Source organism: Rana temporaria, chromosome 2 (genome assembly GCF_905171775.1).
Source record: "Rana temporaria chromosome 2, aRanTem1.1, whole genome shotgun sequence".
NCBI lineage: Eukaryota > Metazoa > Chordata > Amphibia > Anura > Ranidae > Rana > Rana temporaria.
The window spans coordinates 19,226,525-19,249,594 of record NC_053490.1 but is presented as its reverse complement, the minus strand read 5'-3'; the positions used below and the strand labels follow the sequence as shown (position 1 = coordinate 19,249,594).

Sequence of the window (23,070 nt, the reverse complement as noted above, 5' to 3'; positions counted from 1 at the left end):
GTACCACCATCAATCTTCTCTGGGTGAGGAAGGCTGGATGGTTCCAAAGTACAATGCTTGGAGAGAGGGGCACATTCTGTACTGCCAGAACCACTAGCAGTGTTCTATGGGCAAGGTTGGCTGGATGGTTTCAAAGTACTATGCTAGGAGAGAGGGGCACATTTTGTACTACTTTACCATCATCAATCTTCTGTGGGCAAGGAAGGCTGGATGGTTTCAGCTTGGAGAACACCGTCTCCTACACTGCTAATGGAAAAACCAGCAGGTTGCAATGTTCTCTGCCCCCAGATCCATACCTCCCCACCGTCCCGGATTTCGCGGGAATGTCCCGCGATTCGCGGTAAATCCTGCGAGCAGTGATATTGTCCCGCGATTTCGCGGAACCCCCCCTGCGATTACCGCGATTTGCGGTAAATCCTGCTGTCCTGCGATTGACGACAACCCCCCAGCTCAACAACTCCTATCCACTGAATTTCCCCCCCCCCCCGCTCAAGAACTTTGATCTGTGGACCCCCCCGCTCAACAACTTAGATCCGCCCCCCCCCACTCAACAAATCTGATCCACGGAATTCTCCCCCCCCCCTGCTCAACAACTTTGATCCGCGGACACCCCCCGTCCAACAACTTTGATCCGCGGAACCCCCCCCCCCCCCCGCTCAACAACTTCTATCCACGGACCCCCCCCCCCGCTCAACAACTTCGTTTGGGGGGTATGCTCATTTGTCCCTCATTCTGAAGTTGAAAAGTTGGGAGGTATGCAGATCTTTGATTGTTTGCCATGGTTCATTGCTCCCCAAGAGCACCCTGATAACCACCACCAGGACCTTGTGGCTATAACACTGGGATGGAAAGTGGATGATGGATGAGAAGAAGTTAGTCACTGGAAACACAATGTTCTAATTACTCTATTGCACAGCAAGCTATTACAACCCAGCCCAGAACCCCCCCTGCGATTACCGCGATTTGCGGTAAATCCTGCTGTCCTGCGATTGACGACAACCCCCCAGCTCAACAACTCCTATCCACTGAATTTCCCCCCCCCCCGCTCAAGAACTTTGATCTGTGGACCCCCCCGCTCAACAACTTAGATCCGCCCCCCCCCACTCAACAAATCTGATCCACGGAATTCTCCCCCCCCCCTGCTCAACAACTTTGATCCGCGGACACCCCCCGTCCAACAACTTTGATCCGCGGAACCCCCCCCCCCCCCCCCGCTCAACAACTTCTATCCACGGACCCCCCCCCCCCGCTCAACAACTTCGTTTGGGGGGTATGCTCATTTGTCCCTCATTCTGAAGTTGAAAAGTTGGGAGGTATGCAGATCTTTGATTGTTTGCCATGGTTCATTGCTCCCCAAGAGCACCCTGATAACCACCACCAGGACCTTGTGGCTATAACACTGGGATGGAAAGTGGATGATGGATGAGAAGAAGTTAGTCACTGGAAACACAATGTTCTAATTACTCTATTGCACAGCAAGCTATTACAACCCAGCCCAAAACCACCCTTGCAGAGGTCCTACAGACAGCAAATAACGGAAATTCCTCCTACCAATAAACTTTATACACAGATTAAAAGTTTCAGAGAAGATATAAATGTACTTGCACATGATGTGCGGAAAATAAAAGAATGAGATGGAAGGGTGAGAGATTTAGAGGATTATGCTCTACGCTTGAAATAGGATGTGGCCCTGTTATGTTCCAAGACTAATACAGAGAAATGTGAGAAATAGACTTAGAAGTAACACTCCTAAAATGTATTGTTATCCCTGAGCACGCAGAAGGCGCACGTCAATTCATACAGAGTTGGTTATGCAATACTTTTGGCACTGAAGATCTTTCTGCACAGTTTGTTGTGGAGATATCTGATGGAGTGCCAAGTCATCTGCTCTCACCGGGAAAATGTCCCAGACCTTTCTTAATTAAACTGCTAAATTTTAATTAACGACAACATCTTGCAACTAGCTAGAGAGCACTGCGACTTAACTGTTAACAGCTTAAAAGTTTCCACATTTCAATGGTGGATGGTGGTTACTCCCAGCATGGCTGGAACAGAGGCTAAATTGCCCATAATTACACTTGTCTGAGCCAATTAGCGAGTAGCGACTCGGACCCCTTCTAAATTTACAGCAGCGCCTGGTCAACAGGAGCAGGGCGCTACACTAATGTACCACCATTAATCTCCTTTGGGTGAGGAAGGCTGGATGGTTCCAAAGTAAAATGAGTGAACGGAGGGCACAATCCATACTGCAGTGCCACCATCAGTGTTTTATGGGCAAGGATGGCTGGATGGTTCCAAAGAACAATGCTTGGAGAGAGGGACATATTCCTTACTGCTGTACCACCATCAATCCTCTGTGGGTAAGGAAGGCTGGATGGTTTCCATGTAAAATGAACAGAGGGTCACATTCAATACTTCCATTCCACCATCAGTGTTCTATGGGCAAGGATTGCTGGCTGGTTCCAAAGTACTATGGGCCAGATTCACCAAAGAGATACGACGACGTATCTCCTGATACGCTGTCGTATCTCTGTTTCTATCTATGCGACTGAATGAATGAATGAATGAAAAACGTATAAAGCGCGGCACATGCGAACTGAATCGCTTCTGGGCGCTAGCTGTTCGTGTCTCATGACATCAAAAGAGCAGAGTTTTGATCCGTCTTCTGAAAGTCAGGTGGTTTTCCTCCAACCGAATGCTGGTTGGTAAAGCGTTCCATAGTCTAGGACCCTGAAAAGCAAACCTTCTTTCTCCTTTGGACTTGTATTTTGTTTTTGGTACCGTGACCAGATTTTGGTCGGTGGATCGCAGAACGCGATTAGAATTGTGAGGTTCTATCTTGTCGCAAAGATATTGCGGAGCCTTCCCATGGATGCACTTATGTGTCAGGCATGTGTCAGGCGTAACTGATTCATAGAATCAGTTCCGCATAGATATCCAGAAGATCCGACAGGTGTAATTGTTTTACACTGTCGGATCTTAGGATGCAGTACCGCGGCCGCCGCTGGGGGGAGTTCGCGTCGTAAACCAGCGTCGGGTATGCAAATTAGGAGTTACGGCGATTCCCGACGGATTTTCGCGTTCGCTACGTCGCTGCTAGTCTAGTTTCCCGTCGCAAAGTTAGTCGTCGTTTGACCTGCCCTAACTTTACTCAGCAATCGTATTGCTGTTTAAAGTATGGCCGTCGTTCCCGCGTCGAAATTTAAAATTTAACGTCATTTGCGTAACATGTCCGGGAATACGGAAGTACGCTACGCGCGTCGCCGTTCGAAAAAATTAAGTCACGGCGCGCAAAGCACGACGGGAATTGCGAAACTGAGCATGCGCAGTAGGTCCAGCGCGCCTAATTTAAATGGCACGCGCCCATTTGAATTGGCCCGCCTTGCGCCAGCGTAGTTTTCATCGCAAGTGCTTTGTGAATCAGGCACTTGCGATGAAAACTTGCGGCGGTGTAACGTATCTACGATACGTTACGCCGCCGCAGTTCTATGTGAATCTGGCCCAATGTTTGGAGGGAGGGACCCATTTTGCACTACTGTACCACCGCCAATTTTCTGTGGACAAGGAAGGCTGGACGATTCTATACTACAATACTGCAAGAGAAGGGCACATGCCAGCACAGCACAGGGGTTCAGAGACTTAATTGGGTGACAACTACAAATTTTAACTGTCATCTTTTACCAAAGTCACTACAGTTGAGTTTTTACCGGAGATAGATTTCAGGATTAGCTGGGCAGGATTCACTTTAGGAATGCAGGTGGATGGGGCATCAATAGATCACATAGATCTAGTTTTGGCTTTTACCAAACTTAAAATATAATTTTACCCAGATGGTCCCTAATGCCATTTATTTTCTAATAGCTAGATTCAGGTACGATGGTGCAAACTTGCGGCGGCGTAGCTTAGCGTGTTTAGGCTACGCCGCCGTAAGTCAGCTAGGCAAGTACATGATTCACAATTGCCTGCTATCTTACGGCGGCGTAGCCTAAAGCGGGCGGGCGTAAGGGCGCCTAATTCAAATGTGTTTGAGGGGGGCTTGTTTTATGTTAATGAGGCTTGACCTCAAGTTTTTTAAGTTTTTTCTCACTGCGCGTGCCCCGGGCGCCTACAATTCCCAGTGTGCATTGTGGCTAAGTACGCCGCACGGGCCTATTGATTTTGACGTGGACGTAAACTACGTAAATCCCGATTCACGGATGACTTACGCAAACGACGTAAAAAATTCGAATTTCGACGCGGCGAACGGCGGCCATGCTTGAAATTACTATTCCAATAGGGCCTAGCTCTAACTTTACGCGGCCTATCTCTTACGCAAACGGCGTAAAAGTACTGCGTCGGCCAGGCGTACGTTCGTAATTCGGCGTATCTCCTCATTTACATATTCTACGCCGACCGCAATGGAAGCGCCACGTAGCGGCCATCCAAAATATTGCAATCTAAGATAGGACGGCGCAAGCCGTCGTATCTTAGATATGTTTAAGCGTATCTCTGTTTGAGCATACGCTGAAACATAAGTCGGCGTAGATTCTGAGTTAGGTCGGCTTATCTACTGATAAGTCGGCCTAACTCTTACTGAATCTACCTATATTGGGTAGATTCAGGTAGGGGCGCCTAAGAATAGGTCGGCATAGCCTAGCGTGTTTACACTACGCCGCCTTAAGTAAGAGAGGAAAGTACATGATTCAGAAAGCACTTACACGGCGGGCGTAAGGGCGCCTAATTCAAATGGGTTGGAGGGGGGCGTGTTTAATGCTAATGAGGCTTGACCTCAAGTTTTTTTTGAAGTTTTTTCTTACTGCGCATGCGCCTACATTTCCCAGGGCGCATTGCGGCTAAGTAAGCCGTACGGGCCTATTGATTTTGACGCGGACATAAACGACATAACTCACGATTCGCGGACGACTTATGCAAACGACGTAAAAAATTCAAACCTTGCGGCGGGAGCGGCGGCCATACTTTAACATTGTTATTCCACCACATAGGTGGAATAACTTTAGGCCGCCTAAGGCCTTACGGAAACGACGTTAATCGACTGCGGCGGGCTCGTGTACGTTCGTGAATTGGCGTAAAAGCTCATTTACATAATCTACGCCGGCCGCAATGGAAGCGCCACCTAGCGGCCATCCAAAAAATTGAAAGCTAAGATAGAACGGCGCAAGCTGTCCTATCTTAGCTTTGTTTAAGCGTATCTCTGTTTGAGCATACGCTTAAACAAACGCCGGCGTAGATTCAGAGTTAGGCTGGCTTATCTACTGATAAGCCGGCCTAACTCTTTGTGAATCTACCTATAAGTGTTTTAAAGTAGCTTGGTTTTAGGGACTGGTATACATTTGTGGAAATCCTCAGGAGTATTAGTAGAATTTTTTAAGATTTTTTTTTTTTTATTTAATTTTGTGCACAAAGTTTTGGTTTTGCCTGAAGTTCAGCTGTAACCCCTTTAATGATGTGTCTCTGTAAGAGGAAGACCTGGGATGTAGCCATGAATTATCCAATAAAGGTAATGACAGGTTATTTTGTGTCCAGTTGTCAAATATAATTTGTGACCACACTGAAGGTGGTGTCAGCTGTTGGCGCTAATGGGGGGAGGTCTCTGTTATCTGTGTGATTTGTAGGTTTTAATGACCGCCTGGAGAGACAGCAGGAACTGGTTGTAACTCAATATCATCTCTGACCTGAAGTTAAGTTTAGACATTCCACCCAACTCCTACTCCTAACGTGTAACGTGTATGTGTGGATTAGTAGATGAGGAAGACTATACTGTACACGTACGCTACTATTGCTCAATTTCTATTTATTGTAATTAAACTAATAGTTCAAAAATAGATTTCCCTCACCCTTCCCAATTGTAAGCGATAGAAGCAATCTTTTAATGTTGTAATTTAAAAGGAAGAAAATTAACGTAGTGACTATCCACCAATATGTACGCAACACTGGGGAAAATGGCTGGATAGGCCAGTTCTGACAACCCTAAACTTGCCATACACACTAGGAAACTTTTTGTTTGAAATTTTTGGGATTAAGAACATTCATTCAATTTTTCCAATCATTAGCAAGGTCAACGAAGTAGGATGGAATTTTGTTCTTGACAAACAAGTTTCTAACAGTGGCCCAGATTCAAGAAGCAATTGCGCCTGTGTAACCATAGGTTACACAGCGCAATTGCTTACTTGCCCCGGCGTTACGAATGCTCCTGATTCAGGAACATCGTAACGCCGACTGCAGCCTAAAATCTGCGTGGCATAAGGCTCTTATGCCACGCATACCTTAGGCTGCATTCTAGCGATGACTGCTAGGGGGCGCTCCCATTGTGCTCAGTGTATAGTATGCAAATTGCATACTAACACCGATTCACAATGTTGCGCGAGCCCTACGTACGCAATTTACGTCGTTTCCATACCGCGTGTTTAGCGTAAGGCTGCCCCTTCTAATAGCAGGGGCAGCCAATGCTAAAGTATACCCGTCGTTCCCGCGTCGCGACGTTCGAATTTTACGTAATTTGCGTAAGTGATTCGTAATTGGCGCTGGACGCCATTCACGTTCACTTTGAAGCAAATGATGTCCTTGCGACGTCATTTGCCGCAATGAACGTCGGGAAAGTTTCCCGACGGAGCATGCGCTCTACGCTCGGCGCGGGAGCGCGCCTAATTTAAATGATTCCCGCCCCCTACGGGATCATTTACATTAGGCGCCCTTACGCAGGGCAAGTATACACAGCGCACACGCAATTTACGGAGCTACGTGAATCGCGGGTAGCGCAGTAAATTTGCAGGGGCGCAGGGCAAAAACAATGCCCTGCGCCTCCGCAAATAAGGGGCAAATCTACCTGAATCCGGGCCAGTGTATGTGTTTTTTGTTCGGGAAAGGCCATTTATTTCAAAATGTATCGATAAAAGCAATAAAAAAATTTGAAGTACTTTCAAACAACATTCACCAAGGTATTGAATGTTCTGATGATTTTTTATAGGAATGTTCATACAAACACATTTTAAAAATGTGATTGTGTATGAGTCTAAAGATTGACATAATCCAGACCAAAAACCACTTTATTGCAACAACACACACCAAGCATATTGTTACTGTACAATGTACATAGGGATGAACAGACCTTCTGATCAGGTCTTCCTGATAAACAGACAGTCAGACTTTACGGGGCAAATCCTCAAAAAACCTGCCTAATTTAACTTTTAGCAGTTAAGTTACACTGTCGGAAAATTTCTACCTAAGTGCCCGATCCACAAAGCACTTACCTAGAAATTTTCGGCTGTGTAACTTAAGTGCCTCCGTCGCAAGGCGGTCTTCTCATCCAGGGGGCGATAACAATTTAAATGAGGCGCGCTCCCGCGCCGGACGTTCTGCGCATGCGTGTGACGTCATTTTTCCCGACGGGCAGCGCGCGAAATTACGTTACGTCGGGCTTTGTGGATTGCGACGGGACAATAAAGTTGCGTCGGGAAAAAAAAAAGTTACGCGGCGAAAAATAAAATTTGAAATTTAAAAAAAATAACGGCGATCGAAAAAAAGGTATGTTTTTACAAGGTGTAAACAGTTTACACCTTGTAAAAGCATCCCTAGTTTTACGCATGCAAAACATAACTTACGCAGAAAACACAAAGCTAAAAAGCTTTGTGGATCTGCCTAAGTACTCATTTGCATACGCAAAGCGGCATTTCGACTCGAAATGCCCCCAGCGGCGGATGCGGTACTGCATCCTAAGATCCGACAGTGTAAGGCCCAATACACACGATAGAATCCATCCGCTGAAAAATCCCAGCGAATGGGTTTCAGCGGATAGATCCTATGGTGTGTACACTCCAGCGGATCTGTTTCCGCGGATATATCTCCCCTGGGATGGATTCCAGCAGATCGAATATTCGCTGACATGCCAAACAAATCTATCTGCTGGAATCCATCCCAACGGATGGATCCGCTGGTCTGTATAGACTCACCGGATCCATCTGTTCGAAGGGATCCCCCGCATGCGTCGTAATGATTCGACGCATGCGTGGAATTCCTTATATGACAGCGTCGCGCACGTCGCCGCGTCATAATCGCGGCGACGGCGCGACACATCATCGCCAGAGGATTTCGGCGCGGATTTCAATGCGATGGTGAGTACACTCCATCGCATGAGAAATCCGCTGAAATCCTCGAGAGGATTTATCCGCGGAAACGTTCCGCTGGACCGTATTCGCGGATAAATCCTCTCGTGTGTATGGGGCCTTAGTCTCTTACAGATGTCGGATCTTCTGCCTATCTTTGGAAAACTACTTCTGAGGATCAGTTCCAAAGATAGGCACAGGGATACGCAGGCTGAACAGCAGTTCCGCCTGCGTATCTCTTTTGAGAATTTGGCCCAATATAAGTAGCTCATTTTATAGATAGTAACATGTATTCTAGGTTTACTGCCCTGTAATCATTCCAAGCACCTGTCATAGTATATTTATAGTACAGTATATTACTGTATAGCATAGTAATTTCTAGTATAGTACAGTAAAACCTTGGTTTGAGAGTAACTTGGTTTGGGAACGTTTTGCAAGACAAGCAAAATAGTTTAATTACATTTTTGACTTGATATACAAGTGATGTCTTGATATACAAGTAGTGTCATATAACAACTGGGTATAAAAGAGAAGAGAGGCGCCTCTAAAGTGGAACAATATGGTTACATTTATTGAAGATACAACATTTAGCATGGTTGATGATTAACCACTTGCCGTCGCCGCACCGTCATTTTACGTCCACAAGGTGGCTCTCCTAGGCGAGACCACGTAAATGGACGTCCTACCTTTTAGCCGCCACTAGGGGCGCACGCGCGCCGCCGGAGGCGCGCGCGCGCGCCCCCCGCTCGCCCCCGACTCCCGTGCGTGTGCCCGGCGGGCGCGATCGCCGCCGGGCACACGCGATCGCTCGGTACAGAGCGGGGAACGGGAGCTGTGTGTGTAAACACACAGCTCTCGTTCCTGTCAGCAGGGGAAATGCTGATCTTCTGTTCATACAATGTATGAACAGAAAATCAGTGTTTCCCCTAGTGAGGCCACCCCCCCCCCCACAGTAAGAACACACCCAGGCATACTTAACCCCTTCCCCGCCCCCTAGTGTTAACCCCTTCACTGCCAGTGGCATTTTTATAGTAATCTAATGCATTTTTATAGCACTGATCGCTATAAAAATGCCAATGGTCCCAAAAATGTGTCAAAAATGTCCGAAGTGTCCGCCATAATGTCGCAATACCGAAAAAAAAATCGCTGATCGCCGCCATTACTAGTAAAAAAAATATTAATAAAAATGCCATAAAAATACCCCCTATTTTGTAAACGCTATAACTTTTGCGCAAACCAATCAATAAACGCTTATTGCGATTTTTTTTTACGAAAAATATGTAGAAGAATACGTATCGGCCTAAACTGAGGAAAAAAAATGTTTTTTTATATATTTTTGGGGGATATTTATTACAGCAAAAAGTAAAAAATATTCATTTTTTTTAAAATTGTCGCTCTATTTTTGTTTATAGCGCAAAAAATAAAAAACGCAGAGGTGATCAAATACCACCAAAAGAAAGCTCTATTTGTGGGAAAAAAAGGACGCCAATTTTGTTTGGGAGCCACGTCGCACGACCGCGCAATTGTCTGTTAAAGCGACGCAGTCCCGAATCGCAAAAAGTACTCTGGTCTTTGGGCAGCAATATGGTCCGGGGGGTAAGTGGTTAAAAGAGGCTCATCCAAGTATGCAGGCATCCGGAGCAAACATAGACCACATAGAGTTAGACCATCCTCCTTCATTAAATGTAACCATATTGCTACACTTATGCCGCGTACACGCGATCATTTTTCGGCATAAAAAAAACGTTGTTTTTCAAAAACGTCAATTAAAATGATGGTGTGTGGGCTTCACATCATTTTTCAGGTTCTGAAAAACGACAAAAAAAAAATTCGAACATGCTGCATTTTTTAACGTCGTTTTAAACTAGGTTGTTTTTCGGGTTGTAAAAAAATGATTGTGTGTGGGCTAAAACAACGTAAAAAACCCGCGCATGCTCCGAAGCAAGTTATGAGACGGGAGCGCTCGTTCTGGTAAAACTACCGTTGATAAAAATCGCAATAAGCGTTTATTGATTGGTTTGCGCAAAAGTTATAGCGTCTACAAAAGAGGGGATAGTTTTATGGCATTTTTATTAATATTTTTTTTTTTTGCTACTAATGGCGGCGATCTGTGATTTTTATCGGTACTGCGACATTATGGCGGACACTTCGGACACTTTTGACACATTTTTGGGACCGGTGGCATTTTTATAGCGATCAGTGCTGTAAAAATGTCACTGGCAGGGAAGGGGGTAACACTAGGGGGTAAGGAAGGGGTTAATTATGTTCCCTAGGTGTGTTCTAACTGAAGGGGGGGATGGGACTGACTAGGGGAAATGACAGATCGCTGTTCATACATTGTATGAACATACGATCAGTCATTTCTCCCCCTGAAAGCTCCCGGTTCTCGCTCTGTAACGAGCGATCGCGGGTGCCCGGCGGTGATCGCGTCCGCCTGGCACGCGCGTCGGCACCAGGGGCGAACAGGCGGCGCGCACGCGCTTCCAATGGCTGAAATGCGAAATGACGTAATATCACGTGATTTCGCGCAGCCAAGCCGACCTGCCGGCGTAAAACTGCGATGGCTGGTCAGCTAGTGGTTAACGGCACGCTCAGTGCGCCTGCGCTGTTGTCTACACCGTAGACATCGGTGCAGTCTTTTCTGCAAATATCTCCTTAACCGTGTAAGTTAAGGAGATATTTCTTGCACCTACAGGTAAGCCTTAATCTAGGCCAGTGTTTCTCAATTCCAGTCCTCAGGCCCCCCCAACAGGTCAGGTTTTCAGGATTTCCATTATTTTGCACAGGTGATTTGATCAGTTTCACTGCCTTAGTAATCACCACAGCCTTTTCATCTGAGGGAAATCCTGAAAACCTGACCTGTTGGGGGGGCCTGAGGACTGGAATTGAGAAACACTGATCTAGGCTTACCTGTAGGGCCAAGTGAGATAGGAGATAGTCACGATACCTACCGGTTAGCCTTATTATAGGCTTACCTGTAGTGAAAAGTGGTGTAACAGGGTTTACAAGCACTTTAACATTCCTGCAAGTAGTTCCTTTTTTCTGCCACAAGATGGAGCATTGTGGACTCTGATTCATCTCCAAACAGAGCACTGCACTATGGGCAATGTAGTCACAGTCAGAAGGAATTCCATGATTAATACAGTCAGGAATACTACAAAACCCAATGTGCCTGAATGCAGAAGGGGTCATACAAATAAAAAATTGCCGGAAAGCACAGGGCAATTGAGACAGAGCCCTTGGTGTGTGCAGAAAGATCCTGTCTGAGGGAGGGAGACAGGAGGGAAGGTACAGTTATAATCGCAGCTGCAACACAGAGATACCTCTGTCTGAATGCTGCCGAAAGTTCACCTGGAGTCCTTCTCATCTTGAATGGGGGTCCTTCACCAAAAGAGACCAGTTTCTACAAATACTGTACAATCAGTGAGTGGGATAGAAACCCTTTCTGACATATTGACTGACCTATTGGAAAGCAACAATGTCCTACCACCCTTAAAGGCACCACCTATTACTTCTTAAAGTGAATGTAAACCCTCAAATATAACCAGTGAAGAGAACAGTCTCAGATAATACATAGAGATGAAACAAATCTCCCTACATAAGTTTTACATGTATCACTGCTGTCTTCAGCTTGCTATATTCATTAGAAAGTGCACATCGTGTTAGATTTTTTTTCTTCCTGTTCAGCACTGGGACTGACGTATCGGTATACACTCTGTGACAGCTGATTGGATGAAAGGCCCACACCCCCACTACACATAGGTAGAGGAAGGAAGGAATGTGCAGAGCTGTGCTGTGAATTGAACAGCCCTCTGCTAATCTATTTGTAGCACCCACCCTACACATATTTTAGGCTGGTTTTATCTCCTGTGTCTGAGAACTAGTCAAAAGTTATCATGCTGATAACAGAAGAACAGAGCAGCAGAAAGACACGGGACTTAGGGCTTTGGATAGAGATAAGTAAACACTACAGATATATGGGCCATGAGGAAAGGGTTTGCATCCACATTAACCTTCTTCAACAGTCCTGCTGCTCAGAACTGTACCTTTGGATATCTGAGAAATATCTATCACTATACCCTCAGGGCCAGATTCTCGTAGAAGAGCGTATCTTTGTTCCGGCGTAGCGTATCCTATTTACACTACGCCTCCGCAACTTAGACAGGCAAGTGCTGGATTCTCAAAGCACTTGCTCCGTAAGTTGCAGCGGCATAGCGTAAATAGGCCGGCGTAAGCCCGCCTAATTCAAATGTGGAACAGGGGGGCGTGTTTTATGTAAATGTTATGTGACCCGACGTGATTGGCGTTTTTAACGAACGGCACATGCGCCGTCCGTGGAAATCTCCCAGTGTGCATTGCTCCAAAGTACGCCGCAAGGACGTATTGGTTTTGACGTGAACGTAAATTACGTCCAGCCCCATTCACGGACGACTTACGCAAACGACGTAAAATATTCAAAATTTGACGCTGGAACGGCGGCCATACTTAACATTGGTACGCCGCATGTACGCCTCATATAGCAGGGGTAACTTTACGCCGGGAAAAGCCTAACGTAAACGGCGTATCTGTACTGCGTCGGCCAGGCGTACGTTCGTGAATTCGCGTATCTAGCTGATTTACATATTTCTAGGCGTAAATCAGCGTACACGCCCCTAGCGGCCAGCGTAAATATGCAGTTAAGATCCGACGGCGTAAGAGACTTACGCCGGTCGGATCTAATAGAAATCTATGCGTAACTGATTCTATGAATCAGGCGCATAGATACGACGGCTCAGACTCAGAGATACGACGGCGTATCTGGAGATACGCCGTCGTATCTCCTTTGAGAATCTGGGCCTTAATAATTAACCTTTTACTGGACACTCCTCCACTCAGTGCTCTTAAAAAATGAGTTCTCAACAAACCATTTCCTTGTTGCAGAAACGATTTCTACTAGTGGGCCAATGTCTTCAAGGGCCCCAACGTAGCCAGCAGAAGACTTGCTTAAAGGACTGTGTTAGAGTACCCTTCAGTTAATTATTACCGCAAAAAATGAATCTGTGAATTTAGCTGCTTACCCAACCAATCAAAGCCTTATTGCATTATGAATGCAAAGGCCCAGATTCAGTAAGCAATTGCGCCTGCGTAACCATAGTTACGCAGCGCAATTTCCCATTGTGCAGTTCCCATTGTGGTCAGCGTATAGTATGCAAATTGCATACTTACGCCAATTCACAACGTTGCGCGAGCCCTGCGTACGCAAATTACGTAGTTTGCGTACGTCGGGTTTCGCGTAAGGTTGCACATCCTAACAGCAGGCGCAGGCAATGCTATAGGATACCCGTCGTTCCCGCGTCGCGACGTTCGAAATTTACGTGATTTGCGTAAGTGATTCGTGAATGGCGCTGGACACCATTCACGTTGACTTTGAAGCAAATGACGTCCTTGCGACGTCATTTGCCGCAATGCACGTCGGGAAAGTTTCCAGACGGATCATGCGCTCTACGCTCGGCGCGGGAGCGCACCTAATTTAAATGATTCCCGCCCCCTACGGGATCATTTACATTAGGCGCCCTTACGCAGGGCAATTTTAAAGAGCACACACACAATTTATGGAGCTACTGCAGATAATTTGCGGGGGCGCAGGGCAAAAACGCTGCCCTGTGCCTCCGTAAAAAAGGGGCAAATCTACCTGAATCCGGGCCAAATTGTTTTTACTTGTAGTTGGCATTACCATCTCTCACTCATATAAAGTAACCAGTACTGCAAGTCTGTGAGGCTATTTCAGTATTCTCTCTTATTTCGCAGTTCTGAAGGACAGCTATGAGAAGATGGAGAGATATCTGCCCATACCGGAGGATGTGGAAGGAGCAGCCAAAGCCCTCATGAGGCTCCAGGACGTCTACTCCCTGAATGTGAAGGACCTGGCCAAAGGAGTCTTCCAGAGCAGACCCGACTCACACTACAATCTCCAGTACAGGCCGGACCAAGTGTGCGCCATGTCAGCCGATGACTGTTTCCATATAGGCAAGGTATACACAACCTACCACCGTATACATAGATAGGCATACTACTGTTATCTGCAGCCTTGGATCACAACCTGCTTTGCCCCCCGCTGCATCCATCCCCACAACATACGGGCATGTTATTCAAAGAAATGTTTTATTTTTTTTTAGATAGTTTATTTTTTATTATAAACTCTTTTTGTGAGGTTAGCATGAAAGTATGCATATAAATATATACAGTTCTAATTTTCTTCCAGCCACCTCCTCCTGCTGATTTTTTTTTTTTTAGTTTATAGTCCTCAATAGAGTAAGCTGAAATTTACAAATGCAAGTATTTAAGTCAGTGCAGTGGCACCTCTCCCTCCCCAAAGGAAGTAACTCCTCCCCATCCTTCCTCTTAAGAGCAGTGACATCCCCCTCTTCTAAAGAGGTGACTCCTCCCCCTACAAAGCAGTGACACCTCCCCTCCAAAGGAGTAACTCCTCCTCACCCTCCCTCTTAAGAGCAGTGACACCTCCCCCAAAGGAGTAACTCCTCCTCACCCTCCCTCTTAAGAGCAGTGACACCCCCTCTTCCAAAGAGGTGACTCCTCTCCCTCCAAAGCAGTGACTCCTCCCCTCCAAAGCAGTGACTCCTCCCCTCCAAAGCAGTGACTCCTTCCTCTCCCTCCCTCTTCAGGGCAGTGACACCTCACCCAAAGGAGTAACTCCTCCTCCCTCTTAAGAGCAGTGACACCCCTCTTTCAAAGAGGTGATGCCCCCCTACAAAGCAGTGACTCCTCCCCCTACAAAGCAGTGATTCCTCCCCCTACAAAGCAGTGACTCCTCCCCCTACAAAGCAGTGACTCCTACCTCTCCCTCCCTCTTCAGGACACTGACACCTCCCAAAGCAGTAACTCATCCTCCCTCTTAAGAGCAGTGACACCCCTCTTTCAAAGAGGTGACGCCACCCTACAAAGCAGTGATTCCTCCCCCTACAAAGCAGTGACTCCTCCCTCTACAAGGCAGTGACTCCTCCCTCTACAATGCAGTGACTCCTCCCCTCCAAAGCAGTGACTCATTGCTCTCCCTCCCTCTTCAGGACACTGACACCTCCCCCAAAGGAGTAACTCATCCTCCCTCTTAAGAGCATGTGACCCGTCCGCCTCCAGAGCAGTGAATCATCCCCCTCTCTTCTTTCCACTAGAGCAGTGACACCTCCCCTTCCAGAGCTGTGACTCGTCCCCTTCTATCCCACTCCTGAATAGTGACCCCTCCCCTTCCAAAGCAGTGACCCTCCCCCTCCAAAGCAGTGACACCTCCCCCTCCAGAGCTGTGACTCGTCCCCCTCTATCCCACTTCAGAGAATAGGAAATAATATAACAGAAAATACAAGAATAGAATATAATAGTGGAAAACGGAACAAAATAGAATAGTAAATAAAAGAACAGAATAGAATAAAAACGAATAAAATAAAAAAAAAACTGAATAAAATAGAATATAATCATCTTCTGAAATTTAAATAGAATAGAATAGAAAAGACAATCATTCAAGAAACAATAGAATAGAAATTTGAATTTAAATATAATAGAAAAAAAACAATAGACTAGAAAGAATCTTCCAATTCTAATCTATTATTTTCTGTTCTATTCAGAACAATATGATTATATTTGAATTTTGGGAAATGGTTATATTCTTTCTATACTTGTCTATTGTTTTTTTTTTTATTCTATTCTTTTTTCTATTTGTTTATTCTATTCTATTCTTTTCTATTCAATCCTATTCTATCCTTTTCTATTCTATTCTTTTCTATTCAAATTCAAATGTATTCTGTTCAAAATTAGAATTTTGGAAGATGGTTCAATTCTTTCTATTCTATTCTGTTGCGTTTTTTTCTATACTATTCTGTTTTCTATTCTATCCTAATCTATTCTTTTCTATTCTATGAAAATTGTAATTGATTCTATTTGAATTTTAGGAAATGGTTATATTCTTTCTATGCTATTCTATTCTAACCTAGTCTATTGTTTTTCTAATTCTATTGTATTATAGTCTATTCTATTCTTTTTTTTTCTATTTTTTATTATTTTCTTTGCTTATATATTCTAGTTCAAATTTATTCTTTTTGAAATTTGAATTTCAGAACATGGTTATATTCTTTTTATTGTATTCAATTATTTTTTATTTATTTATATTTTATTCTATTCTTTACTATTTTGTTCTGTTTTACTCTTTTATATTATATTATTTTATTTTCATATTTTTTTTCTATTCCATTCCATCATTTTCTATTCTAATTTATTCTTTTTGGAAATTTGAAAACTATTCGAATTCCGCCGAATTTCAAAAAAACTAAATTTCCCAAAAAACTGCGTTTGAAAGACCGCTGCGCAAATACCGTGTGACATAAAATATTGCAATGATCGCCATTTTATTTTCTAGGGTCTCTGCTAAAATATATATATATATATAATGTTTGGGGGTTCTAAGTAATTTTCTAGAAAGAAATACGAATTTTAACTTTTAACCACTTATCTACCAGCTGCCGTCAATTGACGGCGGCATAGTAGCTCAGTTGTTCTGACAGGACGTCATATGACCTCCTCGTCTTTTAAAGCCCCTAGGGGGCACGCGCACCCGCCGCGTTACTGGGAACATGATGCGCGTGCCCGGTGGCCGCGATGGCCGCCGGGCACCCGCGATTGCCCAGTAACTGAGCAGGACCGTGGATCTGTGTGTGTGTAAACACAGAGCTCCGCGTCCTGTCAGGGAGAGAGGAGACTGATGGTGTGTCTCTTGTACATAGGGACACAGATCGGTCACCTCCCCCAGTCTGTCCCCTCCCCCCACAGTAAGAATCACTCCCAGGGTACACATTTAACCCCTTCCTCACCCCCTAGTGGTTAACCCCTTCCCTGCCAGTCACATTTATACAGTAATCAATGCATATTTATATCATTGTTCGCTTTATAAATGTAAATGGTCCCAAAAATGTGTCAAAAGTGTCCGATGTGTCCGCCATAATGCCGCAGTCCCAATAAAAAAAAAATCACAGATCGCCGCCATTACTAGTAAAAAAAAATATATAATTTTTTTTACCAAAAATATGTAGAAGAATACGTATCGGCCTAAACTGAGAATTTGTATATTATTTTTTTTTAAATGGGATATTTATTATAGCAAAAAAATATTTTTTTTGGGGGTAGATTCACAAAGGAGATACGACGGCGTATCTCTGAGTCTGGGTGGTCGTCTCTATGCGCCTGATTCATAGAATAGGTTACGCATAGATTTCTATTAGATCCGACCGGCGTAAGTCTCTTACGCCGTCGGATCTTAACTGCATATTTACGCTGGCCGCTAGGGGCGTTGATTTACGCCTAGAATATGTAAATCAGCTAGATACGCGAATTCACGAACGTACGCCCGGCCGACGCAGTAAAGTTACGCCATTTACGTTAGGCTTTTCCCAGGGGAAAGTTACCCCTGCTATATGAGGCGTATATGCGGCGTACCAATGTTAAGTATGGCCGTCGTTCCCGCGACGAAATTTGAAAAATTTACGTTGTTTGCATAAGTCGTCCGTGAATGGGGCTGGACGTCATTTACGTTCACGTCGAAACCAATGACGTCCTTGCGGCGTACTTTGGAGCAATGCACACTGGGAAATTCCACGGACGGCGCATCACGTCAATCACGTCGGGTCAGGGTTAATTTACATAACACACGCCCACCTCTTCACAATTTGAATTAGGCGGGCTTACGCCGGCCTATTTACGCTACGCCGCCGCAACTTTCTTTTGAGAATACGGGACTTGCCTGTAAAAGTTGCGGAGGCGTAACGTAAATAGGATACGTTACGCCTGCACAAACATACGTCATTCTACGTAATACTACCCCATTGTTTTTTTTTTCAAAATTGACGCTCTTTTTTTGTTTATAGCACAAAAAATAGAAACAGCAGAGGCGATCAAACACCACCAAAAGAAAGCTCTATTTGTGGGGAAAAAAAGGAGGTCAATTTTGTTTGGGAGCCACGTCGCACGACCGCGCAATTGGAAGCTGAAATTTCGCCTGGGCAGGAAGGGGGCATATGTGCCCAGTAAGCAAGTGGTTAAGCAACAAATGTCAGAAACAGGCTTAGGCATGAAAGGGTCAAATAAAAATTTGATATCACAAACATTTGATATCATTAGTACAGTCCATAATAAAGTGCACGTGTGTTAAAAGTGCATAAAGGTTCATATCTAAGTACGTTATAGCGTGCGCAGATCAATTGCTTCTATGGTCGCTGTGTGACAACATAAATAACAAATGATGTGCTTCCGCCTGTTGTGACACCTGAGTGCTCCCAGTACTCTCACCTTAGTGAGTAATCAAATGCCCTTTTGATTACATATAGAAACAGTCCTCCATCAATGTCTATCTTGTCCTGTTCCTCCACCGCGATTGTCCATATGTTAGCGTAAAACACAGTGACCCCACATAGTGTAGTATTGACTGTAAGTAAAAGCAATTTTATTTAACCACTTAAGACCCGGACCAATATGCAGGTTAAGGACCTGGCCAGTTTTTGCGATTCGGCACTGCGTCGATTTAACTGACAATTGCGCGGTCGTGCGACGCGGCTCCCAAACAAAATTGGCGTCCTTTTTCCCCACAAATAGAGCTTTCTTTTGGTGGTATTTGATCACCTCTACGGTTTTTATTTTTTGCGCTATAAACAAAAATAGAGTGACAATTTTGAAAAAAAAACAATATTTTTACTTTTTGCTATACTAAATATCCCCCAAAAATATATAAAAAAAACATTTTTTTCCTCAGTTTAGGCCGATACGTATTATTCTACCTATTTTAGGTAAAAAAAAACGCAATAAGCGTTTATCGATTGGTTTGCGCACAATTTATAGCGTTTACAAAATAGGGGATAGTTTTATGGCATTTTTTATTATTTTTTTTTTACTAGTAATGGCGGCGATCAGCGATTTTTTTCGTGACTGCGACACTATGGCGGACACATCGGACACTTTTGAAACATTTTTCGGACCATTGTCTTTTTCACAGCGAAAGTGCTATAAAAATGCACTGATGGCTGTGAAAATGACAATGACAGTGATGGGGTTAACCACTAGGGGGCGCTGTAGGGGTTAAGTGTGACCTCATGTGTGTTTCTAACTGTAGGGGGGCGGGGCTGGACGTGTGATTGTCATTCCCTATATTAGGGAACAGATGATCGCTGACATTGCCACAGAGAAGAACGGGGAAGGTGTGTTTACACTCACCTCTCCCCGTTCTTCAGCTCCTGTGACCCGATCGCAGGATACCCACGGTGATCGGGTCCCACGGGCGCGGTCATGGAGCTTCGGACCGGGTCGCAAGCGTGCTGCCGGCGGCGCGCTCACGACCCATGACGTATATCATCGTGCGGCAGGCCTTAAGTGGTTAAAGAGTAACTCTTACATCAAAGAATCAGTAAAAACTCCTTTAGTATATCGTATACTCTGCAAAAACATAATCTCCAACATCAATTCCAGTACTGGGTGCCCTACACGTTACGTCACGCCCACATGACTTCATCAGGGAAACCGTATTGGTTGAAGTAGATGTCTTTTATCTTCTATTTCAACCAATCTATTTCTATCTCAGCCAATCAAAACAGTAATAACTCCTTTAGTATATCATATGCTCATCCAAAACAATGTCTCCGACATCAATTCCAGTCCGGGGTGCCCTACACGTTACGTCACACCCACGTGACTTCATCAGGGGAACCATATTGGTTGAAATAGATGTCTTTTATCTTCTATTTCAACCAATCTATTTCTATCTCAGCCAATCAAAACAGTAATAACTCCTTTTGTATATCATATACTCAGCAAAAACAATGGGTCAGATTCAGATACATTGCAGTATCTGTCGGCGCGGTGTAACGTATCTCAGATACGGTACGCCGCCGTAAATTAGGGCGCAAGTTCCGTATGCAGAAAGAACTTGCGCCCTTAGTTACGGCGGCGTAACGTATGTGTGTCGGCGTAAGCCCGCCTAATTCAAATGGGGATGATGTGGGCGTGTTTTATGCAAATTCACTGTGACCCCACGTATTTGACGTATTTTACGAACGGCGCATGCCACAAGTCGTCATTGCTTTAGACGTGAACGTAACTTACGTACAGCCCTATTCGCGAACGACTTACACAAACGAGGTGAAATTTTAAAAACTCGACGCAGGAACGACGTCCATACTTAACATTGGCTACGCCTCATATAGCAGGGGTAACTTTACGCCAAAAAAAGCCTAACGTAAACAATGTAAAAAAATGCGCCGGCCGGACGTACGTTTCTGAATCGGCGTATCTATCTAATTAGCATATTCATCACGTAACTATACGGAAGCGCCACCTAGCGGCCAGAGTAAATATGCAGCCTAAGATACGACAGTGTAAGACACTTATGCCGGTCGGATCTTAGGGAAATCTATGCGTAACTGATTCTCTGAATCAGTCGCATAGTTACGACCACGCACACTCAGAGATACGACGGCGTATCTGGAGATACGCCGTCGTATCTCCTTTCTGAATCTGGCCCAATGTCTCCAACATCACTTCTGGTCCGGGGTGCTCTACATGTTACGTCACGCCCACGTGACTTCATCAGGGAAATCAGGTTGGTTGAAATAGATGTCTTTTATTTTCTATTTCAACCAAACTATTCTATTTCTAGTTACGCAGCGCAATTGCTTACTTGCCCCGGCATAATGAGTTCTCCTGATTCAGAGAGCTCGTTACGCCGACTACAGCCAAAGATATGCGTGGCATAAGCCTCCTTATGCCTTCATATCTTAGGCTGCATTCTTGCGTTGGCCGCTAGGGGGCGTTCCCATTGTGGTCAGCGTATAGTACGCAAATTGCATACTAACACCGATTCACAACGTTGCGCGAGCCCTGCGTACGCAAGTTACGTCGTTTCCGTACGGCGTGTTTAGCGTAAGGCTGCCCCTTCTAATAGTAGGGGCAGCCAATGCTAAAGTATACCCGTCGTTCCCGCGTCGCGATATTTGAATGTTACGTCGTTTGCGTAAGTGATTCGTGAATGGCGCTGGACGCCATTCACGTTCACTCTGAAGCAAATGGCGTCCTTGCGACGTCATTTGCCGCAATGCACGTCGGGAAAGTTTCCCGACGGAGCATGCGCTCGGCCCGGAAGCGCGCCTAATTTAAATGATTCCTGCCCCCTACGGGATCATTTAACCCTTTCACGCCGAGCGTACGCATATATGCGTCCTCGGCTTTCAGGGGTTGTACCGGGATGATGCCTGCAGCCGCAGGCATCATCCCGGTACCGTTGTTTAGAGCGGGCGATCGGCTTTCCAAACATAACAACCGATGCGGCTAAAAGCCGCTCGGTTGTTATGCCGGAGGAGCGGGAGGGGACATCCCCCCCCCTCCCGCCGCCTCTCGCCGCTCTGACCGGGCCTCCCGTCCCACCGGGAGACCCGATCCACGATCCGGCGCCTCCAGCGTCTCGGCGCGCTCTGAAACAAAGCCGTAAACGGCTTTGATTCAGTGTGCGCATTGAAACCACGGAAGCGGCGTCATGACGTCACTTCCGGGTTTCTCGGCTGCCAATGGCGCCGGATTTAAAAAAGTACACAGTATTCAGAATCGCCGTTTTCGGCGATCTGAATACTTTGAAGTGCAAAGGAGGGCTCGGAGGTCTTTTAGACCCCGATCCCTCCATAAAGAGTACCTGTCACCACCTATTGCTGTCACAAGGGATGTTTACATTCCTTGTGACAGCAATAAAAGTGATCAAAATGTAAAAAAAAAAAAAAAAAAAATGTAATATTAGAAAAAATAAATAAATAAATAAGAAAACAAAAAAAAAAATTTTTTAAAGCGCCCCCCTCCCCGCGAGCTTGCGCAGCAAAGAAAGCGCATACGGAAGTCGCGCCCGCATATGAAAACGGTGTTCAAATAACACATGTGAGGTATCGCCGCGATCGTAAGAGCGAGAGCAATAATTATAGCACTAGGCCTACTCTGTAACTCTAACCTGGTAACCGTAAAAAAAGTTTAAAGCGTCGCCTATGGAGATTTTTAGTTACCGTAGTTTGTCGCCATTCCACGAGTGCGTGCAATTATAAAGCGTGTCATGCTTGGTATCTATTTACTCGGCATAACATCATCTTTCACATTATGCAAAAAAATTGGGCTAATTTTACTTTTTCATTTTTTTAAAATTCATGAAAGTAAATTTTTCCCAAAAAGTTGTGTTTAAAACACCGCCGCACAAATACCGTATGACATAAAATATTGCAACAATCGCCATTTTATTCTCTAGATTCTCTGCTAAAAATATATATATAATGTTTGGGGGTTCTAAGTAATTTTCTAGCCAAAAATATGGATTTTAACTTGTAAACACCAAATGTCATACATAGGCATAGGCATGAAAGGGTTAAATTGCTTGCTCTAGCGCCGGGCAATTTTGCCGGCGCGCCCTCGCAATTTACGGAGCTACTGCTCCGTGAATCGAGGGCAGCGGAGCAAATTTGCGGGGGCGCAGGGCAAAATCGTTGCCCTGCGCCTCAGCAAAAAAAGCGCAATTCTCTTTGAATCCGGGCCATTGTTTAGTGTAAGGCCCCATACTCACGAGCAAACATGTCTGCTGAAACTGGCCCGCAGGCCAGTTTCAGCAGACATGTTTGGTCGTGTGTGGGCGCGAGCGGGCCGAATTCCAGCAAACATTTGCCCGCCGGGCCTTTTCCCAGCAGACAAATATTCCTGGACTTGTTTTAAAACAGTCCGCTGGAATTCTGCCCGCTCGGACATGTACGGTCGTCAGGACAGACCTACCGTACATGTCCAGGCGCCCGCCGTCCCTCGCATGCGTCGAATGACTTCGACGCATGCGTGGAAGCATTTTAAAGGCGGGCCGCCCACGTCGCCGCGTCATTGTCGCGGCGACACCGCGTCATCGACGCGGCGACACCGCGGACACGCCCCGCGT

General features: G+C 45.3%; 1 protein-coding gene across 1 annotated transcript in view; it reads left to right on the top strand.

The window, feature by feature from the left end:
* The window catches only part of P4HA3 (prolyl 4-hydroxylase subunit alpha 3), a 131,538-nt gene that overhangs the window by 48,685 nt on the left and 59,783 nt on the right, over positions 1 to 23,070 (top strand). The window contains exon 3 of the mRNA XM_040339943.1: positions 13,887 to 14,110. Coding sequence (XP_040195877.1) covers positions 13,887 to 14,110 — 224 coding nt within the window. The remainder of the gene's footprint in view (positions 1 to 13,886; positions 14,111 to 23,070) is intronic.